Source organism: Pempheris klunzingeri, chromosome 9 (genome assembly GCF_042242105.1).
Source record: "Pempheris klunzingeri isolate RE-2024b chromosome 9, fPemKlu1.hap1, whole genome shotgun sequence".
NCBI lineage: Eukaryota > Metazoa > Chordata > Actinopteri > Acropomatiformes > Pempheridae > Pempheris > Pempheris klunzingeri.
Genome location: NC_092020.1, coordinates 43,890 through 64,475, shown reverse-complemented (window position 1 = coordinate 64,475; position 20,586 = coordinate 43,890). Strand labels below are relative to the sequence as shown.

The window sequence follows — 20,586 nt, the reverse complement described above, 5'->3', positions numbered from 1 at the left end:
CACATCCGGAAAAACAGTGACCACATGACTCATGATATACAGTCACTATGCCACTGAAAGCACATACAGTTTAAATGAAAAACCGCCCTGCTTCTCCAGTCTTTTGCAGAGTATGTACTGTGTGTATGAAATGTTAAAGTATGGACTATAGTGTACATGTAAGAAATGTTAACACACTTTCACATTGTTTCTTTTTATAAATCACAAAAGAGGAAGGGGAAATGTGGCAATGCAAATTTAGTTTGACTAGAGTCAGCCAAGGATTCAAAAAACTGTATTTTCAAAATAAACCACTGCACCACTAACTCTGTGCAACTTGTGTACTTATCATTCAATGCATGTTGTAGTGAAAGAATTTCATGTTTCTCTGTTAGCACTTGTTAATCTCAATAATGTGTTTGAATACACATACACATAATGTGTTTTTTTTTTTTTTGATAGGTTTAAGATGATGTTTTTGTTGGATTGGCTGTTTGTCATACATGTGTCCTGCACATTACATAAAAAACAAGCTCAGTACAGAGGTTTATTGATCTGGTTTGTATTTTATGTTCATTAGCACTTACTACAGTCATCGGCTGTGGGTCTATCTGCATTCTCTGCACCGCAATTATCTAAAAGGTTTCCAGAGAAAAGCTTCTCGATAAGTTCATGCAGCCAACAAAGAAATGTACCAATAGTATAAAGCTTTACCTGACCACAAAATTACTTAATCAATACAGGAATTTAAGTAACCTGTGACCTGGGATGACCTCAGTTTTGCACCATAATTTTAGTTGATTTTTCTAATGATACAGGCCACTCTACAGCATTTCAGTGTATCCTCTGGCTTTTGACAAATATTTTAACAGAAGCCTTCATGTTTCCCAACACTGTATTTCTTAACATCCACACAGTCCCACAGCAAACAGCTGTGCTGTACGAATACTGGATAAGTACTGAGTCAAACTTCAACCATTTTGGATCAAACTGTTACTCTGTCTACTCTGCAAAATTGTTGTCAGATTCTTTAAATATTAAATTATAAGTCACCTGGAGGATATTTTCAATCAAAACAGGATCGAATAATTTGTACCAATCTTGGTTTTATAGTTAAATAACTAACACACAGCAGAAGGCTAACAGCTGCAATGACACTGAACAATTTGGTACCCAAACAATTATTGTATTGAACAAAGCAGAACTGTAAGACGGATCAGGCAAACGGATACAGGATTGTTGGAGCAGCTTTATTACACTTGTCCTGTGTTGTCAATTATTTGCTCAGTAGATTATTTCAGTCAGAAGTTCAACTGTGTTTCAACAAGAGGGTTCAACTTTTAAAAAAAACATCTCAGGTGGTTAGTTTAAGGACACTACAACTATCATGAATCATAAACACCAATTTTATGGCCCTGTGAATCAGCTGAATGGTAGTCTATGGCTGTCAACCTTTAACCTATAGCTATCAAACTAAACCAATCATGCAACCTCTGTTTTTGATTAAACCCACAGCAAGTATACAACTACAAGCACAGTGTCACCTTAACTGCAACAAAGCAGAAAAGAAAATATCACCAAAACTATCATTCAAAATCAAATCAATCTATTTTTCTACATATATTTCATTTAAAAACACAGGTTACAAAGCATTTAGAATGATTTAAACTAAAGCTACAAGAAACTAATGGCATTCCAATCACATTGTAAAAAGTTCTACAAACAGAAAACAAAAGTGTCTTGCCTGAGGATCAAAGGTTTGACCACATACTGCCTGAACCAGTGCACACCCAAACCAAAAGGCTTTTACCTGCATCTGACTACAGCTTGGACTATATAAAAAGTTATATCTACAAAATATTTGCTATGAGTTGTTTTGGACATCCTCCTGTGTCTAGTTAACTTAGAAATCATCCCACTAGCCGATGCCTTACAGTACTGAACTATTTGTTTCTGTGCAGTTGAGCAGTATCTTTTAGTGCAACCAAGAGTCTGAGGGACATTTAGATTACTTCAAAGAGCGTCTTACAGACATTTGATGGATGATGGTCACACATTCTTATGAGTTCTTGAGAAATTGATGCAGTATACACAGAGCATTTTTCCAAGTGTGAGTAGGGTTGAAACCGAAACTTAAAAACTTAAATTTTCATTTTTGTAGGTTTAAGTCAGACTAATTCAAATCTGTTAAAATGTTGTATTGTGCTGTTTGATGTGATTACAACACTCTTTCGGGCAGAGAATCATGCAGAGGACAATATAGTGGTTTCAGTAGTGGTTATAGTTTCAGTTTATATTTGTCACATCCATTAACAACAAAAAACTTTAAATCTTGAATCTTGAATGTGCAGAGGAGTTACTGGTAGCATCGGTAAATGCTCCTGTACACATTTACATCCAGCCTTTGAATGTGCTCTGTGTTTAATCGGTTATCTCATTCATCTGCTCAACGCACATTCACGGCTGTGAATTACATACTGATGCACTTGATTTAGTCCTCGGTTGCATGTAGTTCAATTAAATTCCTGACGCATGGTGTAATTTTTTTTCTAATGATGAACCTTTTGTTTAATAAGCAGCACTGTGTTCAACTGGCTTTCAATTTACCCCAAACAATTGCATAAATACCCGCAAAGTAGACCATTTTCTCCCCAAGACTTAAAAGTTGGAGCAGAAAATGACTTCGTCTCAACATGTCAAGTGTTGAGTAATGTTATTATCTACACTTTGGTTGTGGCGCACAAATTCTTCAGTGGAAGCCACAAAGTCATAGGAAACGTATCAAATTAAATATAGCAAACACAAACTTGATGGTGTTAAAAGATAGAAAAGCTTCATGCTCAGAATCGTACACGCTGTTAAGTCCTTTTCCCTTTGTACTAGAGTTTACTTAACATGTTCTCTCAGTTCTCCCCTTTTTAGAAAAAGGGAACACACTCTTTTAGGTGTTCCTCCTTTGCTGCAAAGTCACCATGTTAAGAAACACTGGGTAGAAAACATGGAAGTAAAACTGTCTCAGATTTCAAAAGCAATTGCATATAGTGTTGTTTCTGTAGGCAATTCTGACAGTTAATGAAAACACTGCATGTTGTCTATTTTCATTTACTAAAACAGACATATTACCCCCACTAACTTTTATTTTAGAGTGAGCCACACAGTTACATTAATATTACATTACTACACAATACATTAATATTTATCATTTCATTACAGTAATATTTTACTGTTTACTGACGCAAATGCTTTGAACATCCTCTGTCTTAAAAATCACACCACAAAATCAACTGACAGATCTTGCCTGAGAAAAAGCAGAAGCATTTACATAATGGAAATAAAAGAACTTCCTAAGAGACAACACTCATCTGTGGGCTAGAGAGCCAAAGGACGGCAGATTAATTTCTACACACTGCACCAAACCTTTAATGAGTCGTAACTACCAATGCAAAAGCATACTACAGTAAATCTATTTGATAATATAATGTAAAAAAGTAGCCATCATAGATGGCATGTAAACGCAGATGATTGACTAACATGAATGTACTAATGTCACTTTTTCAGAGTGCCTTAGAGATCTGTTCATGTCTGTCGATCACGGAGGGGAAACAAAACTAAATACATTGTAAAGACTTTATTATTCTTTAAAATTAACATAAATTAAGTAAGTAAGTAGTAAAAAAAAGTAAGTAAAAACAAGGAAGTACAACATAATCTAAAGACAATATAAAAATCTAAAATCAAAAAAGAGCGTAGACATTATGAAGTACCTAAAAAAATATATTTTCTTGAGAAAATATCAAATAGCAACAACACTGAAGCAGATGTGTGGAGCTGATACTTTGGCAACAGCCAAGAAGTAGTACTACTACCACTAATAATAATAATAATAATAATAATAATAATCTTGAGAAACGCCTCTTTCATGTGTGATTAGTGGTGCAGTCTCTGTGAAAACACTCTGAATCACCTGTCTCTACGGACCTTGGCGTACACACATTCATCTCTGGCGGGTACAACAGTCCGCCGAGGTCGCTCTGAAAACTTGACTTGGCCATACTCCACCCCCATCTCTGCCATTTGTGGCATCTGCCTCCCCTCCCGCTGCATGATCTTTACATCAGCATAGGTTAATTCCTGTTCATCTCCTTCTTCTGCACAGAAAAAGGAAGAAATGGCACAAGTGGATCAAATTTAATAGAGATATACATATACAGTGGCAACAGTGGATTGTTAAAAGAATAGTTTGACAATTTTGGGAAGTACACTCTCAGGTTAAGAGAGAAGACTGACATCACTGTCTACATGAGAGTGATATCAATCTACTACTCTTAACAAGAAATCATATGTGTAGTGTGTTAACCAAAGTGTCAAACTGTTCTTTTAATCTATGAATAGAGAAGTTTTGTTTAGGACCTTTAGATTTGTTGTTCAGCTTTTTCCTGTGAACACATACAAATGCCACCCCGACCACCAAGAGAATTACCAGTGCAGCGAGCACACCACCCACAGCTGGCAAATAATCTGTTTTAGTGATAAAAGACACAAGAGACAAGCAGATCCTTAAGTCAGAAAAAGAATGCAGGTGTCTTTATGGAGACTGATAAAGAAAAATGGGGAAATTACTTTAATGAATCCAGTTCAGTTAGTTGGTTTTCACTTACTAATGTACCATGGGCCAGCTCTGATGGAGTGAGTCACATTGGAGGAGGATGTGATATTAGTGGAGGGTGTAATTGACACTGTGATGGCAGTCTCCTTACCCTCAGTAGTGACTGGTTCAATACACAGGGTGTTATTGGCTTTAAGCACCCACTGTGATATGTACGTCCCATTGGAGATGCATTCAATCAATATGAAGCCTGTTGGAAAAAACAGATGAATGACTGATGTGCAGAGTGATCATGATCATGTTTTCTACTCACACTCTCACTCACCACAGGTAGATATCATCTTTTCTGCAAAGCCACGACTGACGTAGTTGCTGACTGAGCATACCAGTGTTCCTGAGACATCTTGTTTCAGAGTGATATTTTTACTCTCATTATTTCCAGAAAGGAGCTCAGCACCATTCAGCTTGCGTCCACCCAGAGTCCAGCTGTACTGAGGACTGTCCCCTCCCTCAGAGGAGCAGGACACCCCCATCTCTCCCTGGGACAGACACTTAGAGACCAGCTGGACAGAGGACACACGAGCTGGAGGAAGAACACTCAGATGACTCGTGATATTAACAGAGTCTTGGTCATTCAGTACAGTTTCAAATACAGAACAGGCATAGATACAGGCATGTGTAGACCATGAGATATATGTAGTTAAGTTAGTTATTTACCTTGAATGGTCAACTGTAGACTCCGCTGCTCTGATTTCGCTCCATTTGAATCAAAGATTTGAAGAGTATAGTAACCACCATCCAACCTGTTCAGGTTGTTGATGATAATTGTTCCATTACTGGGAGTAAATGAGGACCTGTTTCCTATCACATTTCCAAAAAACCCTTTCCCTGTCCATGTAAATATTCTTTGTGTTCTAAATGACCATATGTATGTAGAATTCTCTGCTGCACCGTCCATCAGCTGGAGGACCACAGTTCCTCCCAAAGCTCCATAACACTGAGCTCCATCCTGTCTGCCATCACAGTAGGGTTTCACACCTGGAAATCAATAAATGAATAGATTAAAAAAAAAAAACCAAACAAAATATCACATATTTAATAATTTAATTTCAACAATTTCATTATTAATTATTAATTTGCAAATATTAATCTAAAGTAAATACTGGTGGTCTGGTTCAGCTGTGTCTCTCTCAGACCGCACTATGCAAATAGGCCTCAATTGTTGTGCAGCTGAGCTTAACAGCTTAACTGCTTGGGGCTCAGCTAACAGGTATTTAGATGTTAAACATTTTTTAGCTTAGATGTCCTCATTATCATTATTATTATTACAGATCTCAACTTTCCCAGAGACACCAAATTACTGTATATTTGTGGCTGTTTGGCGGGACAATCTATGAAATTATTATATAATTGGATATCAAAGTTATTTTTGACTGATTCCATAAACATCAACTTCTGTATCAGTATGCAATAAGTGCAATAGCATAATATAATGTCATACAGTGTTTTATTTTTAGAATTTTTTATTTTTTGAATTATTTTAAAGCTACTGAAGATTGGAAAAGTCCAAATATGAGTTTCATACTGCTGTCAGTCGATTCCTATGTCTTGATTTATCAATACAAGCAATAATTTCTTCAGAACCAACAGGTGGTCTCCAGCCTTCAGTATCTGAGCTGCATTGCACTGAGAACAATGTTCATGTACTTTACTCATGACTATACTTGAAAGCAAGAGCTGAAAGTTAGAGCTGTAAAACATGTTATTCGCTAGTTATTAGAATCAATTTCAACATGTGTTATTTGTGTTGTGAATTCAAAAGCTCACCATGAGAGACTCCAAGTAGCATCACCAACAGTCCAACCACAGTCTCCATGTCTCCTCGGTGTTCAGCCTCTGTTCACCCAGTCACCAGCTTCCAGGTAAACGTTTCTGCTTCACCCAAAAGCAAACACGCACATCCTTCACTGAAATGTGTCCTGACAGTGATCAGCCTCGGAGAAGAATATGTGAAAACTCGGACCAAGCAGAGCGATGTTGTATTCACCTCTTTACAGGCAGAAAGGAGAAAAGGAAGTGATGTCAGTTTCACTTCCCTTTTAGCCGAGACCAAGAGAGCCTTTAGGTTTGATGGACTGAGTGGAAGAAAAGGAAACATTCCTCCTTCAGACTGAAAGAGGATTTGAGACTAACAGCAGACTTTCCTAAGGTGCCCATATTCTAATATTAACAACTGTTTGACGTTCTTGTCCCTCCATCTTGACATTTCTGACAAAATAAGCATATGATTCATCAATCATGATTTATCTCTAAATGAATGACAAGTACATTTAAATGACATTCACAGCCTGAGATGCTGCCAACCAACTAGCAGGTCGTTAATATAGGAGCATGTTGAGGACATGGCAATTATTTATATACACCAAGGTGTATTTTAAATTCTGGTTTACACAGCAAAGTTTGATATTTGATTTACATAATGGAGAATAATGTTCAGTTGAACTTGTATTTAAAGCTACATGAAGATGATATTCAGATAAACATATACAACACTGAAAAACAAGTATTATGATCAACTAAAACACAGTAGAGCAGACTGAATGTAGTGAACACAAATTTGACTTTTCATCATGTGATTTTGAATACTTCAATACTGCAGTAATGCAATGATAATTATCACAACGTTATATCTTTACACAATGTACACACAGTGGTAGAACAGCAGTATTGTGCATCAGACTATATTATTGGCTAATTAATACCATTGTTGCCTTTATTTGTTGCCTTTAGTATTCTTATTTCGTAATATCTAAAATCTCCCTTTGACAAAACCAGTGTACAGCCAGAGGACTATTGGTTTCTCTTTAGCCAGCAGTGTAAATTCAATTCAATTCAATTCAATTCAATTCAATTCAATTCAATTCAATTCAATTCAATTCAATAATCCTTCTTACGGATGTGTGATTTCTGAACTCCTGTTCCGACTTCCTGTTACGGTAAGCGTCATTTCCGGCTATCGGAGTTTCCGTGTACTGCGCTATCAACAGCGTCTCTCATTCCTTTTTCTCCACTGGATCTATTTTCACGCTTTACTGTCTTAACCACCAGCTGTACATTTAAATTTACAAACCTGCACACATATTTCTCACTTCTTGTGGTGATAATCTCGTTATTTCTCTAGTTTTTACCTAAATCACTAGCTAGCTTCTTAAAACTAAAACCACTGCAATGGCTTCTCTCTCTCCCTCTCAGTCTCCTGCTGTCTCCTGCTCAGTGTGCCATATGTTTAGTTATTCCTCTGCCTCCTTTAGTGAAACTGGTACCTGTAATAAGTGTAGTTTATTCACTGTACTGGAGACGAGGCTTAGTGAGTTGGAGACACGGTTCCGCACCATGGAGCATAAGTCAGCTGTAGCTAGCCAGCCCCCAGTAGCCGGTGCGGGCCGACCTAGCTTAGCTCCTACTCAGGGGTGGCTGGGTGACTGTCCGGAGGAAACATAGTCCAAAGGAGAAGCCCACGGTGCACCACCACCTTCAGGTTTCCAACCGATTTTCCCCACTTAGCGACACACCCGCTGAGAACCACACTCTGGTCATTGGAAGCTCCATAGTCAGGAAAGTGAAGCTAGCGGCACCAGCGAACATAGTTAAGTGCATCCCGGGGGCCAGAGCGGGCGATATAGAGTCAAATTTAAAACTGCTGGCGAAGGCTAAACGTAGATTTGGTAAGATTGTAATTCACGTCGGCGTTAATGACACCCGATTACGCCAATCGGAGGTCACTAAAATTAATGTGGAGTCGGTGTGTAACTTTGCTAAGACAATGCCGGACTCCGTAGTTTTCTCTGGTCCCCTGCCCAACCTGACCAGTGATGACATGTACAGCCGCATGTCATCATTTAACCGCTGGCTGTCGAGGTGGTGCCCAGCTAACAATGTGGGCTTCATAGACAATTGGCAGTCTTTCTGGGGAAAACCTGGTCTCATTAGAAGAGACGGCATCCATCCCACTTTGGACGGAGCTGCGCTCTTATCTAGAAATATGGAGAAGTTTATAAGTCCTAAAACCTGACAATCCAGAGTCGAGACCAGGAGGCAGAGCTGCAGTCTTACACACTTCTCTGCTCCTCCATTAGAACAGTCACCCACCCAACATCCCATAGAGACTGTGTCCGTCCCCCGACCACTCAGACCATTTAGATCTATTAAGTCCAACAGGAGAGGAGTTCAGCATCAACATTTAATCAGAGTTAATACCACCATTGGCACTATGAAACAGGACAGGAGAGTTAAATGTGGACTTTTAAACATCAGATCTCTGCCATCCAAAGCTGTTTTAGTAAATGATCTGATATCAGACCATGAAATTGATTTATTGTGTCTGACTGAAACCTGGCTACGTCCTGAGGAGTATGTTAGCCTTAATGAGGCCACTCCTCCCAGTCATACTAATACTCATATTCCCAGAGATTCTGGACGTGGAGGTGGAGTTGCAGCAATCTTTAACTCTAGTTTAATAGTCCAACCTAGACCCAAACTTAATTATAACTCCTTTGAAAGTCTTACTCTTAGTTTTTCACACCCAACCTGGAAAACTCTAAAACCAGTGTTGGTTGTCACAGTGTACCGCCCTCCTGGTCCATACTCTGAATTCTTAACTGAGTTTTCAGAGTTTTTATCAGATTTAGTCCTCAGTGTGGACAAAGTGATTATAGTAGGTGACTTTAATATTCATGTGGATAATGAAAATGATAGTCTCAGCACTGCTTTTGTCTCACTATTGGTCTCAATTGGCTTCTCCCAGAGTGTAAATGAACCAACTCACTGTTTTAACCACACTCTTGACCTTGTTTTGGCTTATGGTGTTGAAATTGAACAGTTAACAGTCTTCCCACATAACTCTATTTTATCAGACCATTACCTGTTAACATTTGATTTCTTGCTACAGGACTATGCTCTATTTGACAGAGAGGTCCTCACTAGATGCTTATCTGATAGTGCTGTTGCCAAATTTAAGGAGGTGATTCCTTCAGTATTTCAGCCTGTGTGTCCCTGTGCTGTGGATGACCCCCATGTTAATCTTAGCCCCTCCCAAATTGATTATCTGGTCGATAGTGCTGCAGGTTCACTGCGAATGACACTAGACTCTATTGCCCCTCTAAAAAACAAGAGAATTAAAGAAAAGAGACAAGCTCCCTGGTATAACTCCCAGACACGTGAGCTTAAGCAACACTCACGAAGGCTAGAAAGGACATGGCGGGCCACCAAAGTGGAAGAATCCCGTTTAATCTGTCAAGATAGTCTTAAAACCTATAGAAAGGCCCTCTGTAATGCCAGAGCTGCCTACTACTCCTCATTAATAGAAGAAAATAAAAGCAACCCTAGATTCCTTTTTAGCACAATAGCCAGGCTGACAAGGAGCCAGAACTCTATTGATCCTTGTGTTCCTTTAGAGCTCAGCAGTAACGACTTCATGAGCTTCTTTAATGATAAAATCCTAACTATTAGGGACAAAATTCAACACCTCCTGCCCTTAACAGGGTCTGGTCCAACCTCAAACCTAGGAACCATACAAACAGCTGTTAGACCTGATGTGTACTTGGACTGTTTTTCTCCAATTGATCTTGCTGAATTGACCTCAATAATCTCCTCATCTAGATCGTCAACATGTCTCCTAGACCTCATTCCTACTGGACTCCTTAAAGAGGTCCTGCCCCTAATTAACACGTCCTTACTGGATATGACAAATCAGTCTTTACTAACAGGCTATGTACCGCAGTCCTTTAAAGTAGCAGTAATTAAACCTCTCCTGAAAAAGCCTACTCTTGATTCAGGTGTGTTAGCTAACTATAGACCTATATCCAACCTTCCCTTTCTCTCCAAGATCCTGGAGAAAGTTGTAGCTAATCAGCTGTGTAATTTTCTAAACTCTAATAGTCTATTTGAGGATTTTCAGTCAGGTTTTAGAGCGAACCACAGCACAGAGACAGCACTGGTGAAGGTTACAAACGACCTCCTCATGGCATCAGACAGAGGACTTCTCTCTGTCCTGGTCTTGTTAGACCGGAGTGCTGCTTTCGACACCATCGACCATCACATCCTGTTACAGAGACTGGAACAGTTCATTGGTATAAAGGAACTGCATTAAGCTGGTTTAAGTCCTATTTATTAGATCGATTTCAGTTTGTACATATTAATAACGAATCCTCTGTCCACACTAAGGTTAGACATGGAGTTCCACAAGGCTCAGTGCTTGGACCAATACTCTTTATCTTATATATGCTTCCTCTTGGTAATATTATCAGGAAGCACTCCATTCATTTCCTCTGTTATGCAGATGATACACAATTATATTTATCAATAAAGCCAGATGAACCCAATCAGTTTATTAAACTTCAAATCTGCCTTAAGGACATAAAGTCCTGCATGAGCAGCAACTTTCTGCTGCTAAATTCAGATAAAACTGAAGTTATTTTGCTTGGCCCCAGACACCTCAGAGACAGCTTTTCCACTACCTTAACTGCTCTGGACGGCATTAATCTGGCCTCCAGCTCCACTGTGAGGAATCTGGGAGTCTTATTTGATCAGGATTTGTCCTTTAACTCCCACATTAAACAGATTTCTAGAACTGCCTTTTCCCATCTACGTAATATTGCCAAAATCAGGCCCATCATATCCACTGATGATGCAGAAAAATTGGTCCATGCATTTGTCACTTCTAGGTTGGACTATTGTAACTCTTTATTATCAGGCTGCCCCAATAAGTCCTTAAAGACTCTCCAGTTGGTCCAGAACGTTGCTGCTCGTGTTCTGACGAGAACTGAAAGAAGAGACCACATTTCTCCTGTACTGGCTTCTCTTCATTGGCTTCCAGTAAAATCTAGAATAGAGTTTAAAATCCTTCTCCTCACCTACAAGGCTCTTAAGGGTCAGGCCCCATCATATCTTAAAGAGCTTATAGTACCGTACTACCCCACTAGAGCACTGCGCTCCCAGAATGCAGGCCTACTGGTGGTTCCCAAAGTCTCCAAAAGTAGTTCAGGAGGCAGAGCTTTCAGCTATCAGGCTCCTCTCCTGTGGAATCTCCTTCCAGTTTGGGTTCGGGGGGCAGACACCCTCTCTACATTTAAGAGTAGACTAAAAACCTTCCTTTTTGACAAAGCATATATTTAAGGGCTGGATCAGGCCTTAGACCAGCCCCTAGTTATGCTGCTATAGGCTCAGACTGCCGGGGGACTCCTATGGTGCACTGAGCTCCTCTCTCCTCCTCTTCCTCTCCATCGTTATGTCTCATGTCAGCCAAATGTCTGCCTCTAACTTGGTATCTTCCCCGGAGCGTTTCTGTGCTTTCTCATCTCTCAGGTTCCTGTGGATCCTGTGGATCCTGGTCCTGGTTCTGCTGATGTGGTTCCCTGGTTCCCTATGGATCCTGGTCCTGGTCCTGCTGATGTGGTTCTCCATCAGCCAATGGATGTGCGTCTGTCCAAGGCTACAGCCTGTTCGTCCTTGGGAGCTGGATCTCTCCTTCACTGTGGTGCTTCCGGGGGTTTCTCTTTTCCCACTGGGTTTTTTGAGTTTTTCCTTCCCAAAGAAGGAGGGTCATAAAGGGCAGGTGATGCCTCGGACTGATCCACCGGACTGATCCATTGGCCTCATCGACTGCTGGACTCTTTATTAGATTATTTGTTCGCTTACACTTGTTTATTTCAGTGAACTTTGTAAAGCACTATGAGACACTCTGTTGTGACATTGGGCTATACAAATAAAATTGAATTGAATTGAATTGAATTGATTAGCTAGACGCGACCGCAGCTCCTCTGTAAACCAGTGTACTGTACAATACTGATGATGAGTCTGGAAATGTCATTCAGTTCTCAGCAGTCATTAAAGCTACAGTCTGTGATCAAAATGTGAACAAAAAGGTAACTTACCTGGACTGACTGATCCTTGACTTTTCTATTCACAGATTATGAATATATGACAACACTAGAAAGCAACTAAATTAAATCTGTTACTGAAGCTGCCTGCCACTATGTTGACAATATATTCACGAAGTCTTGTAATAAATTAATAATAAAGCAATTTGGTTTATGCAATTTTCAGATCATCATAATGTTTAATTGACAAAAAAGCTAATACAAGGATGTGATGTGTTAGCAATGACTGTGTATTTTCAGCCCTTGTGCCTACCAAGCAGACTAATGGACATATGAGTATTTTTATATCTAGAATTGAAGACAATCTTTAAATTATCTCATTCCAAAAGCTCCCCACTAGAGGGCAGAGCCACAAAAGGTGAATAAATGTTCCTACCCCTCTGAGATGCTGGCACAAATGTGAACAACGCATTTTCTTTAGTCTACAAGGTGTTATATAAGCCCGATGCGTAAATTTTATGTGTTGTAAAGGGAAAATTGCTGTGTGTGCTGATTGTGTCTTCATGTGATAGAAGAGAACTGTATGTAACTACATGTTCTTCCTCATTCCTACCCCAACTGCACGCACAAGATAAGCTGTTTTGATATACATCATGATGATTCACCCCATGTACTGTGCACTATTAATATCCTGTGTGTGAAACTCTCTGAAGCGCACACTTCTACAGAGACCGCCGTCTCTGTATGAACTGTTTGAAAGATTTTGGTGCTCTCAATCTCACCATTATTATATTTCTCCACGATGGTGTACAATTTTGTATCTTTCACGTTTTGATACAGCTGTTGTGTTTTTTGAAATATGATGCTGCATTCAGGGATACGGCTAAATCCACATACAACAACTTGTAGCACCAAAACTCCTCTCCTCCCTGAGGCACTCCCCCTCAATTAATTAATGTCCCAATCAACATTAAACCACATGAGCATGTTGATTGAAATAAGTAATCTCAACTTTGATCTTAATTGTAAATATGGAAATCTGAATCTCTTAAATCCAACAGATTGTTCAACTTGATGCCCTTGATAATCTGACCCAATTAATTTATACCTCAACACTGCCGTGTATTGTTTGCCAATATTCTGCCTCCAGCAATTCATAGGGGGTTAGGGTTAGCCTAAATATTTCTGTAAAAATGTTTTTAACCTCCTCTAAGATAAACTGAATTAAAGAGTTGTCCTTGTTCAAGTTGATTCTAGCATTATCAGCCAGATAATATAAGTACACATCTTGAAACCCACCACTACTTCTAGGTCTATATTTTGTTCACAAGTCTTGTCCCATGGTATATCCTTGTGGTCTCCATTGGAAAGGGGCAGTACCAAGATGTGAAGGACTGTTTAGGGGAATGGCTTCCCTCTCACTGTAATTATAAAATAATACAAATAATCATTGGTCCAAAACTACATTTGGAGAGAATATCAAACAATGTCACTCTATCCTGGTAAAAGCTTTCACAGCATCCAGCGATGTAACTCTTTGAAAACATGGAAGCAAAACAGAACTACATCTGTAATAATAATAATAATTACATAATTAGGTCTATTAAGAGTGAAACACTTTAATCATACTTGTGAATAAGCACATATCTTTATGGCATAAAATGACACTGTGGGCCTTCATACACAATGCTCTAAACATGTTTTGAATGTAAAATCACATTCAATCAATCTTTATTCAATCAATCAATCAATCTTTATTCATATAGTGCCAATTCATAACAGTGTTCTCTCAAGACACTTTCCATAAAGAGCAGCTCTAGGCAAAGCTCTGTAATTAAGACCAAACTCTTTAATCGTTAAAATAGTTTTAAAAAATGCAAACATTTAAATAAATAAATGAATAGAACAAAATAAAGAAGTCAGGCGAGTCAACTTGTGCGCGTAGAACTAGAGTTACAATCTATAAACTTTGTTCTATCAGAGCTTCCCAGTAATACAAATGCAGAAAACCTTTTTTATGGGAAAGTATTTATGGAAAGCAGCTAAAAAGTAAATTTGAGAGGAATGAAAACAAGAAGAATTTCTATTTTCACAAACTTAAGACAAATGGCCAATCACAGCCGGTGAGAGGTGACACTATGGTGCTGGTTTCAGAAAGTTAAAGTTCGGATGCAGAACTTCTCATTTCAACCATCATAACAGAGTTGTCTTGGTATTGTGTCTGCCAAGGGACAGAGGAGCCCTTAGTTGTCTTGTATTTCTTTTTCTTCCAAGCAAAGTAGGCACCAACCCCACTTAATAGAATGATTGCCACGGCTACTCGCAAACCATAAATGAGCAAGAAGTGATCTGTTCAGATGAAGAGACACAAAAATCACATGTCAATAAAAGACAGAAGAGACAAGCAGATCCTTAAGTCAGAAAAAGAATGCAGGTGTCTTTATGGAGACTGATAAAGAAAAATGGGGAAATTACTTTAATGAATCCAGTTCAGTTAGTTGGTTTTCACTTACTAATGTACCATGGGCCAGCTCTGATGGAGTGAGTCACATTGGAGGAGAATGTGATATTAGTGGAGGGTGTAATTGACACTGTGATGGCAGTCTCCTTACCCTCAGTAGTGACTGGTTCAATACACAGGGTGTTATTGGCTTTAAGCACCCACTGTGATATGTACGTCCCATTGGAGATGCATTCAATGAATATGAAGCCTGTTGGAAAAAACAGATTAATGACTGATGTGCAGAGTGATCATGATCATGTTTTCTACTCACGCTCTCACTCACCACAGGTAGATATCATCTTTTCTGCAAAGACACGACTGACGTGGTTGTTGACTGAGCAGACCAGTGTTCCTGAGACGCCTTGTTTCAGAGTGATGTTTTTACTCTCATTATTTCCAGAAAGGAGCTCAGCACCATTCAGCTTGCGTCCACCCAGAGTCCAGCTGTACTGAGGACTGTCCCCTCCCTCAGAGGAGCAGGACACCCTCATCTCTCCCTGGGACAGACACTTAGAGACCAGCCAGACAGAGGACACAGGAGCTGGAGGAAGAACACTCAGATGACTTGTGATATTAACAGAGTCTTGGTCATTCAGTACAGTTTCTAATACAGAACAGGCATAGATACAGGCATGTGTAGACCATGAGATATATGTAGTTAAGTTAGTTATTTACCTTGAATGGTCAACTGTAGACTCCGCTGCTCTGATTTCACTCCATTTGAATCAAAGATTTGAAGAGTATAGTTACCACCATCCAACCTGTTCAGGTTGTTGATGATAATTGCTCCATTACTGGGAGTAAATGAGGACCTGTTTCCTATCACATTTATCCTAAACTTGTTCCCTCTTCCTGCAAGTATTGTTTGTGTTCTGCTTGACCATAGGTATGTAGAATTCTCTGCTGCACCGTCCATCAGCTGGAGGACCACAGTTCCTCCCAAAGCTCCATAACACTGAGCTCCATCCTGTCTGCCATCACAGTAGGTTTCCACGACTGGAAATTAATAAACAAATAGAGTTTTAAAATACTAAATATCACATATCTAAAAATTAATTTCTACAATTTAATTACCATGATAATATGTTTAGGCATATGCAAATATTAATCCAAAATCAAAGCTGCAAGCAGCATTGAAGGGCCATCGCAAATGTGTGCAGCCGCGGACATGCCGATGCAGTTTGGCCAACACGGCCTGAATTTTTGTGACAACTGCAGCGAACCTTATCGGAACCGAGGCGTACATCACATGTATCATTTGAAAGTTTCATATAAATCTGATGATCTGTATCACAAGAGGCTGAGATCCTGTTGTCTGCAGATGTTGCTGTGACCATGAGACAATAAGGGCATGTAGATGTCTGTTAAAGCTTGACTCTTTTCCAGCATTAGATGTGTTGAAGAATTATAGTCAGTTCAAAAACACAAAAAACTTTTAATTCACAGAACACGTGTTCATAAGATAAATTAAGAAAATCCCTTTTCAGTCCCATGACAGGGAAATATATATACAGTCAAGACAGATGAGGTATGAAAATACAAACATTATATGATGCATAAGGGGGGCATAAAAAAGAGGGCGAAGACATTAGAAAGTTCAGCACATTGTGAGGTAAAAGGCTGAATTAAATCATGAAAATCATGTTGATTAGATTGAACTTTTTTGGGAAATTAAATGATCTCTGTCAGATGAAGCTGGCCTCCTGTTGTCACTGTCTTTTGCTGTGCCTTTGACTAAATATGACATTGGGGAAACAATTAGGAAAGCAGGGATTGTCAGTAGAGTAACACACACTGAAAACACATGTTAAGCCTTTTCCAAAGACGGTTACATCCATTAGAAAGCCAGTATCGCCCGCTGTTGGTTGATGAAATAAGTGAAGAATAAATGTTTGGATTTTATGTTACTCTGAGCCAACGCTTTTCCTGTTGGGTTTAGGACATGACTCCAAGAGACTTTTTTGTAGGTCTTGGCATGGGCCATATATACAGGTAATTTGACACATGTAGGTGAAACGTTGTGCAGGGGCTGCTTCGTTAAAATCTTGTTGACATTTTGTAGGGAGCGCCGTTGAACCGTTTTAACAAACCCAAACCCATAAACCAGATGAGATTACTCATTTTAGTCCTCCTGATGTGTGTGCCAAGTTTGGTGAGGTTTTACAGCAACTTCCAGTTTCATGGCGAAGGAGACGTGGCCAGGACGACAGCATTTCACAAAAGCTCAGGAGCTTCGTAACATAGCAACATCAACACCTTGGGAATGTTTTCACCCAATTTGAGGTGTCTGTGGTTAACCTGCTGGGAGATAGAGTACGAGAACAGACCGTGACACGTCCTCCCGTCACTAGGTGGCGCTATGACTATGATTCAAAATTGGACTGTCATTAATCACAGTAAATTTAGTAAAGAAAGGACCTTGTGTGATGGAGTTATAGCTGATCAAAATTTCATGACGAAGGATCGAACTTCGCTGCGACGCCACACCCACTCCACTTTGACGAATAGTCACAGTTTTCGCAAAGAAAACTTAATTAAGGCCTTTAAGGTCGTCTGACAGCATTTTGAAGTAGATCTAGTCATTTGTCTCCTCTGTAGACGTCACGGAGTAAAACATGACATTTCCTATTGCCACTAGGAGGCGCTATGAGTGTCGATGAATATTGTCCTATAGATCTGTTCAGGGCCGGACTCTCATCAAACATGATACATTTCAGACAGATTTGATCATCTGCAGTCGAGTTATAATCCACTTCCTGTTTCATGGCGAGAACCGATGTTTGAGGTTCTGCCCATGCCAATCCGTTAGAGTTTTGTACAGCAACTTTGATAACTTTTCATCATTAAGGCGTCGGATACAAAATTTTTACATATTATTAAAAATGGCGGACTTAATGTGCATGCTACAGTATGGCCCCAAGAGGCTTTTTTTTAGATCTAGATGTGATACACATGCTCACTAATTTTCATTTTTCTAGGGCAAAGTGAAAGGAGGGGGCTTCGGCTTTGAAAACTGTTAGGGGGCGCTGTCGAGTCATTTCTGCACGCCCATACGAAACACCCATAAAATAACACATTTTTCGCCAGACCTGACATCTTTGCAGATTTACATGAGTTTTCGAGTATCCCTGGCACCTTGTTTTCCCTGAGGAAGTGTCCAAATAATAATGATGATAATAATAATAATAATAATTCTTTGAATTACAATAGGGTGCTGGGGCCCTAATAAATACTGGTGTAGGTTTCCACAGCTGGAAATTTTGAGACATAATTTGGCTTCAGCAAAATTAAAGGACAATGAGACATTATCAAACCCATAGAAACAGTGCAGCTGTGTCTCTTCAGACCACAGTTTACAACAGGAATTTATTCTCATGTAGATGAGAATTGCACATTTATTTGCAAAATGGACTGGGCAAACTCTGCCAAGATAAAGGTGTTTTAGGGTGAGAGTTGATATATCTATACCCAAGATGTGCAGAGTGATCATAATCATGTTTTCTACTCACGCTCTCACTCACCACAGGTAGATATCATCTTTTCTGCAGAGACACGACTGACGTGGTTGCTGACCGAGCAGACCACTTGTCCTGAGACGTCTTGTTTCAGAGTGATAATTTTACTCTCATCATTTCCAGAAAGGAGCTCAGCACCATTCAGCTTGCGTCCACCCAGAGTCCAGCTGTACTGAGGACTGTCCCCTCCCTCAGAGGAGCAGGACACCCTCATCTCTCCCTGGGACAGACACTTAGAGACCAGCCGGACAGAGGACACAGGAGCTGGAGGAAGAACACTCAGATGACTTGTGATATTAACAGAGTCTTGGTCATTCAGTACAGTTTCTAATACAGAACAGGTATAGATACAGGCATGTGTAGACCATGAGATATATGTAGTTAAGTTAGTTATTTACCTTGAATGGTCAACTGTAGACTCCGCTGCTCTGATTTCGCTCCATTTGAATCAAAGATTTGAAGAGTATAGTAACCACCATCCAACCTGTTCAGGTTGTTGATGATAATTGTTCCATTACTGGGAGTAAATGAGGACCTGTTTCCTATCACATTTCTAAAAACCCCTTTCCCTGCAAGTATTGTTTGTGTTCTGTTTGACCATATGTATGTAGAATTCTCTGCTGCACCGTCCATCAGCTGGAGGACCACAGTTCCTCCCAAAGCTCCATAACACTGAGCTCCATCCTGTCTGCCATCACAGTAGGGTTTCACACCTGGAAATCAATAAATGAATAGATTAAAAAAAAAAAACAACAACAAAATATCACATATTTAATCATTTAATTTCCACAATTTCATTATTAATTATTAATTTGCAAATATTAATCTAAAGTAAATACTGGTGGTCTGGTTCAGCTGTGTCTCTCTCAGACCACACTATGCAAATAGGCCTCAAATGTTGTGCAGCTGAGCTTAACAGCTTAACTGCTTGGGGCTCAGCTAACAGGTATTTAGATGTTAAACATTTTTTAGCTTAGATGTCCTCATCATCATCATTATTATTATTACAGATCTCAACTTTCCCAGAGACACCAAATTACTGTATATTTGTGGCTGTTTGGCAGGACAATCTATGAAATTATTATATAATTAGATATCAAAGTTATTTTTGACTAATTCCATAAACATCAACTTCTGTATCAGTATGCAATAAGTGCAATAGCATAATATAATGTCATACAGTGTCGTACATTGCACTGAGAACAATGTTCATGTACTTTACTCATGACTATACTTGAAAGCAAGAGCTGAGAGTTAGAGCTGTAAAACATGTTATTCGCTAGTTATTAGAATCAATTTCAACATGTGTTATTTGTGTTGTGAGTTCAAAAGCTCACCATGAGAGACTCCAAGTAGCATCACCAACAGTCCAACCACAGTCGCCATGTCTCCTCGGTGTTCAGCCTCTGTTCACCCAGTCACCAGCTTCCAGGCAAACGTTTCTGCTTCACCCAAAAGCAAACACGCACATCCTTCACTGAAATGTGTCCTGACAGTGATCAGCCTCGGAGAAGAATATGTGAAAACTTGGACCAAGCAGAGCGATGTTGTATTCATCTCTTTACAGGCAGAAAGGAGAAAAGGAAGTGATGTCAGTTTCACTTCCCTTTTAGCCGAGACCAAGAGAGCCTTTAGGTTTGATGGACTGAGTGGAAGAAAAGGAAACATTCCTCCTTCAGACTGAAAGAGGATTTGAGACTAACAGCTGACTTTCCTAAGGTGCCCATATTCTAATATTAACAACTGTTTGACGTTCTTGTCCCTCCATCTTGACATTTCTGACAAAATAAGCATATGATTCATCAATCATGATTTATCTCTAAATGTACATTTAAATGACATTCACAGCCTGAGATGCTGCCAACCAACTAGCAGGTCGTTAATATAGGAGCATGTTGAGGACATGGCAATTATTTATATACACCAAGGTGTATTTTAAATTCTGGTTTACACAGCAAAGTTTGATATTTGATTTACATAATGTTCAGTTGAACTTGTATTTAAAGCTACATGAAGATGATATTCAGATAAACATATACAACACTGAAAAATAAGTATTATGATCAACTAAAACACAGTAGAGCAGACTGAATGTAGTGAACACAA

At 39.4% G+C, this 20,586-nt stretch overlaps 1 protein-coding gene across 4 annotated transcripts; it reads right to left on the bottom strand.

Annotated features, from left to right (window-relative positions):
- Positions 1-1,393: 1,393 nt before the first annotated feature.
- On the bottom strand, positions 1,394-20,061 carry LOC139207443 (pregnancy-specific beta-1-glycoprotein 4-like). 4 transcript variants are annotated; one of them, XM_070837165.1, is made up of 8 exons: positions 19,818-20,061; positions 18,879-19,193; positions 18,487-18,744; positions 15,641-15,961; positions 15,249-15,506; positions 14,976-15,173; positions 4,390-4,497; positions 1,394-4,127 (listed from the first exon to the last, which is right to left on the bottom strand). In XM_070837165.1, the coding sequence occupies exons 1-8, from the start codon at positions 19,864-19,866 to the stop codon at positions 3,940-3,942; spliced, it is 1,695 nt and encodes a 564-aa protein (XP_070693266.1). In that variant the 5' UTR covers positions 19,867-20,061; the 3' UTR covers positions 1,394-3,939. The 4 variants fall into 4 exon arrangements, 2 of the variants coding, with proteins under 2 accessions (XP_070693266.1, XP_070693267.1); XM_070837166.1 differs by lacking the exons at positions 1,394-4,127; positions 4,390-4,497 and adding an exon at positions 14,126-14,811 and having other exon boundaries at positions 15,075-15,173; XR_011585034.1 differs by lacking the exons at positions 14,976-15,173; positions 15,249-15,506; positions 15,641-15,961; ... (1 more) ...; positions 18,879-19,193; positions 19,818-20,061 and adding exons at positions 4,638-4,835; positions 4,911-5,623; positions 6,413-6,556.
- Positions 20,062-20,586: the final 525 nt, after the last annotated feature.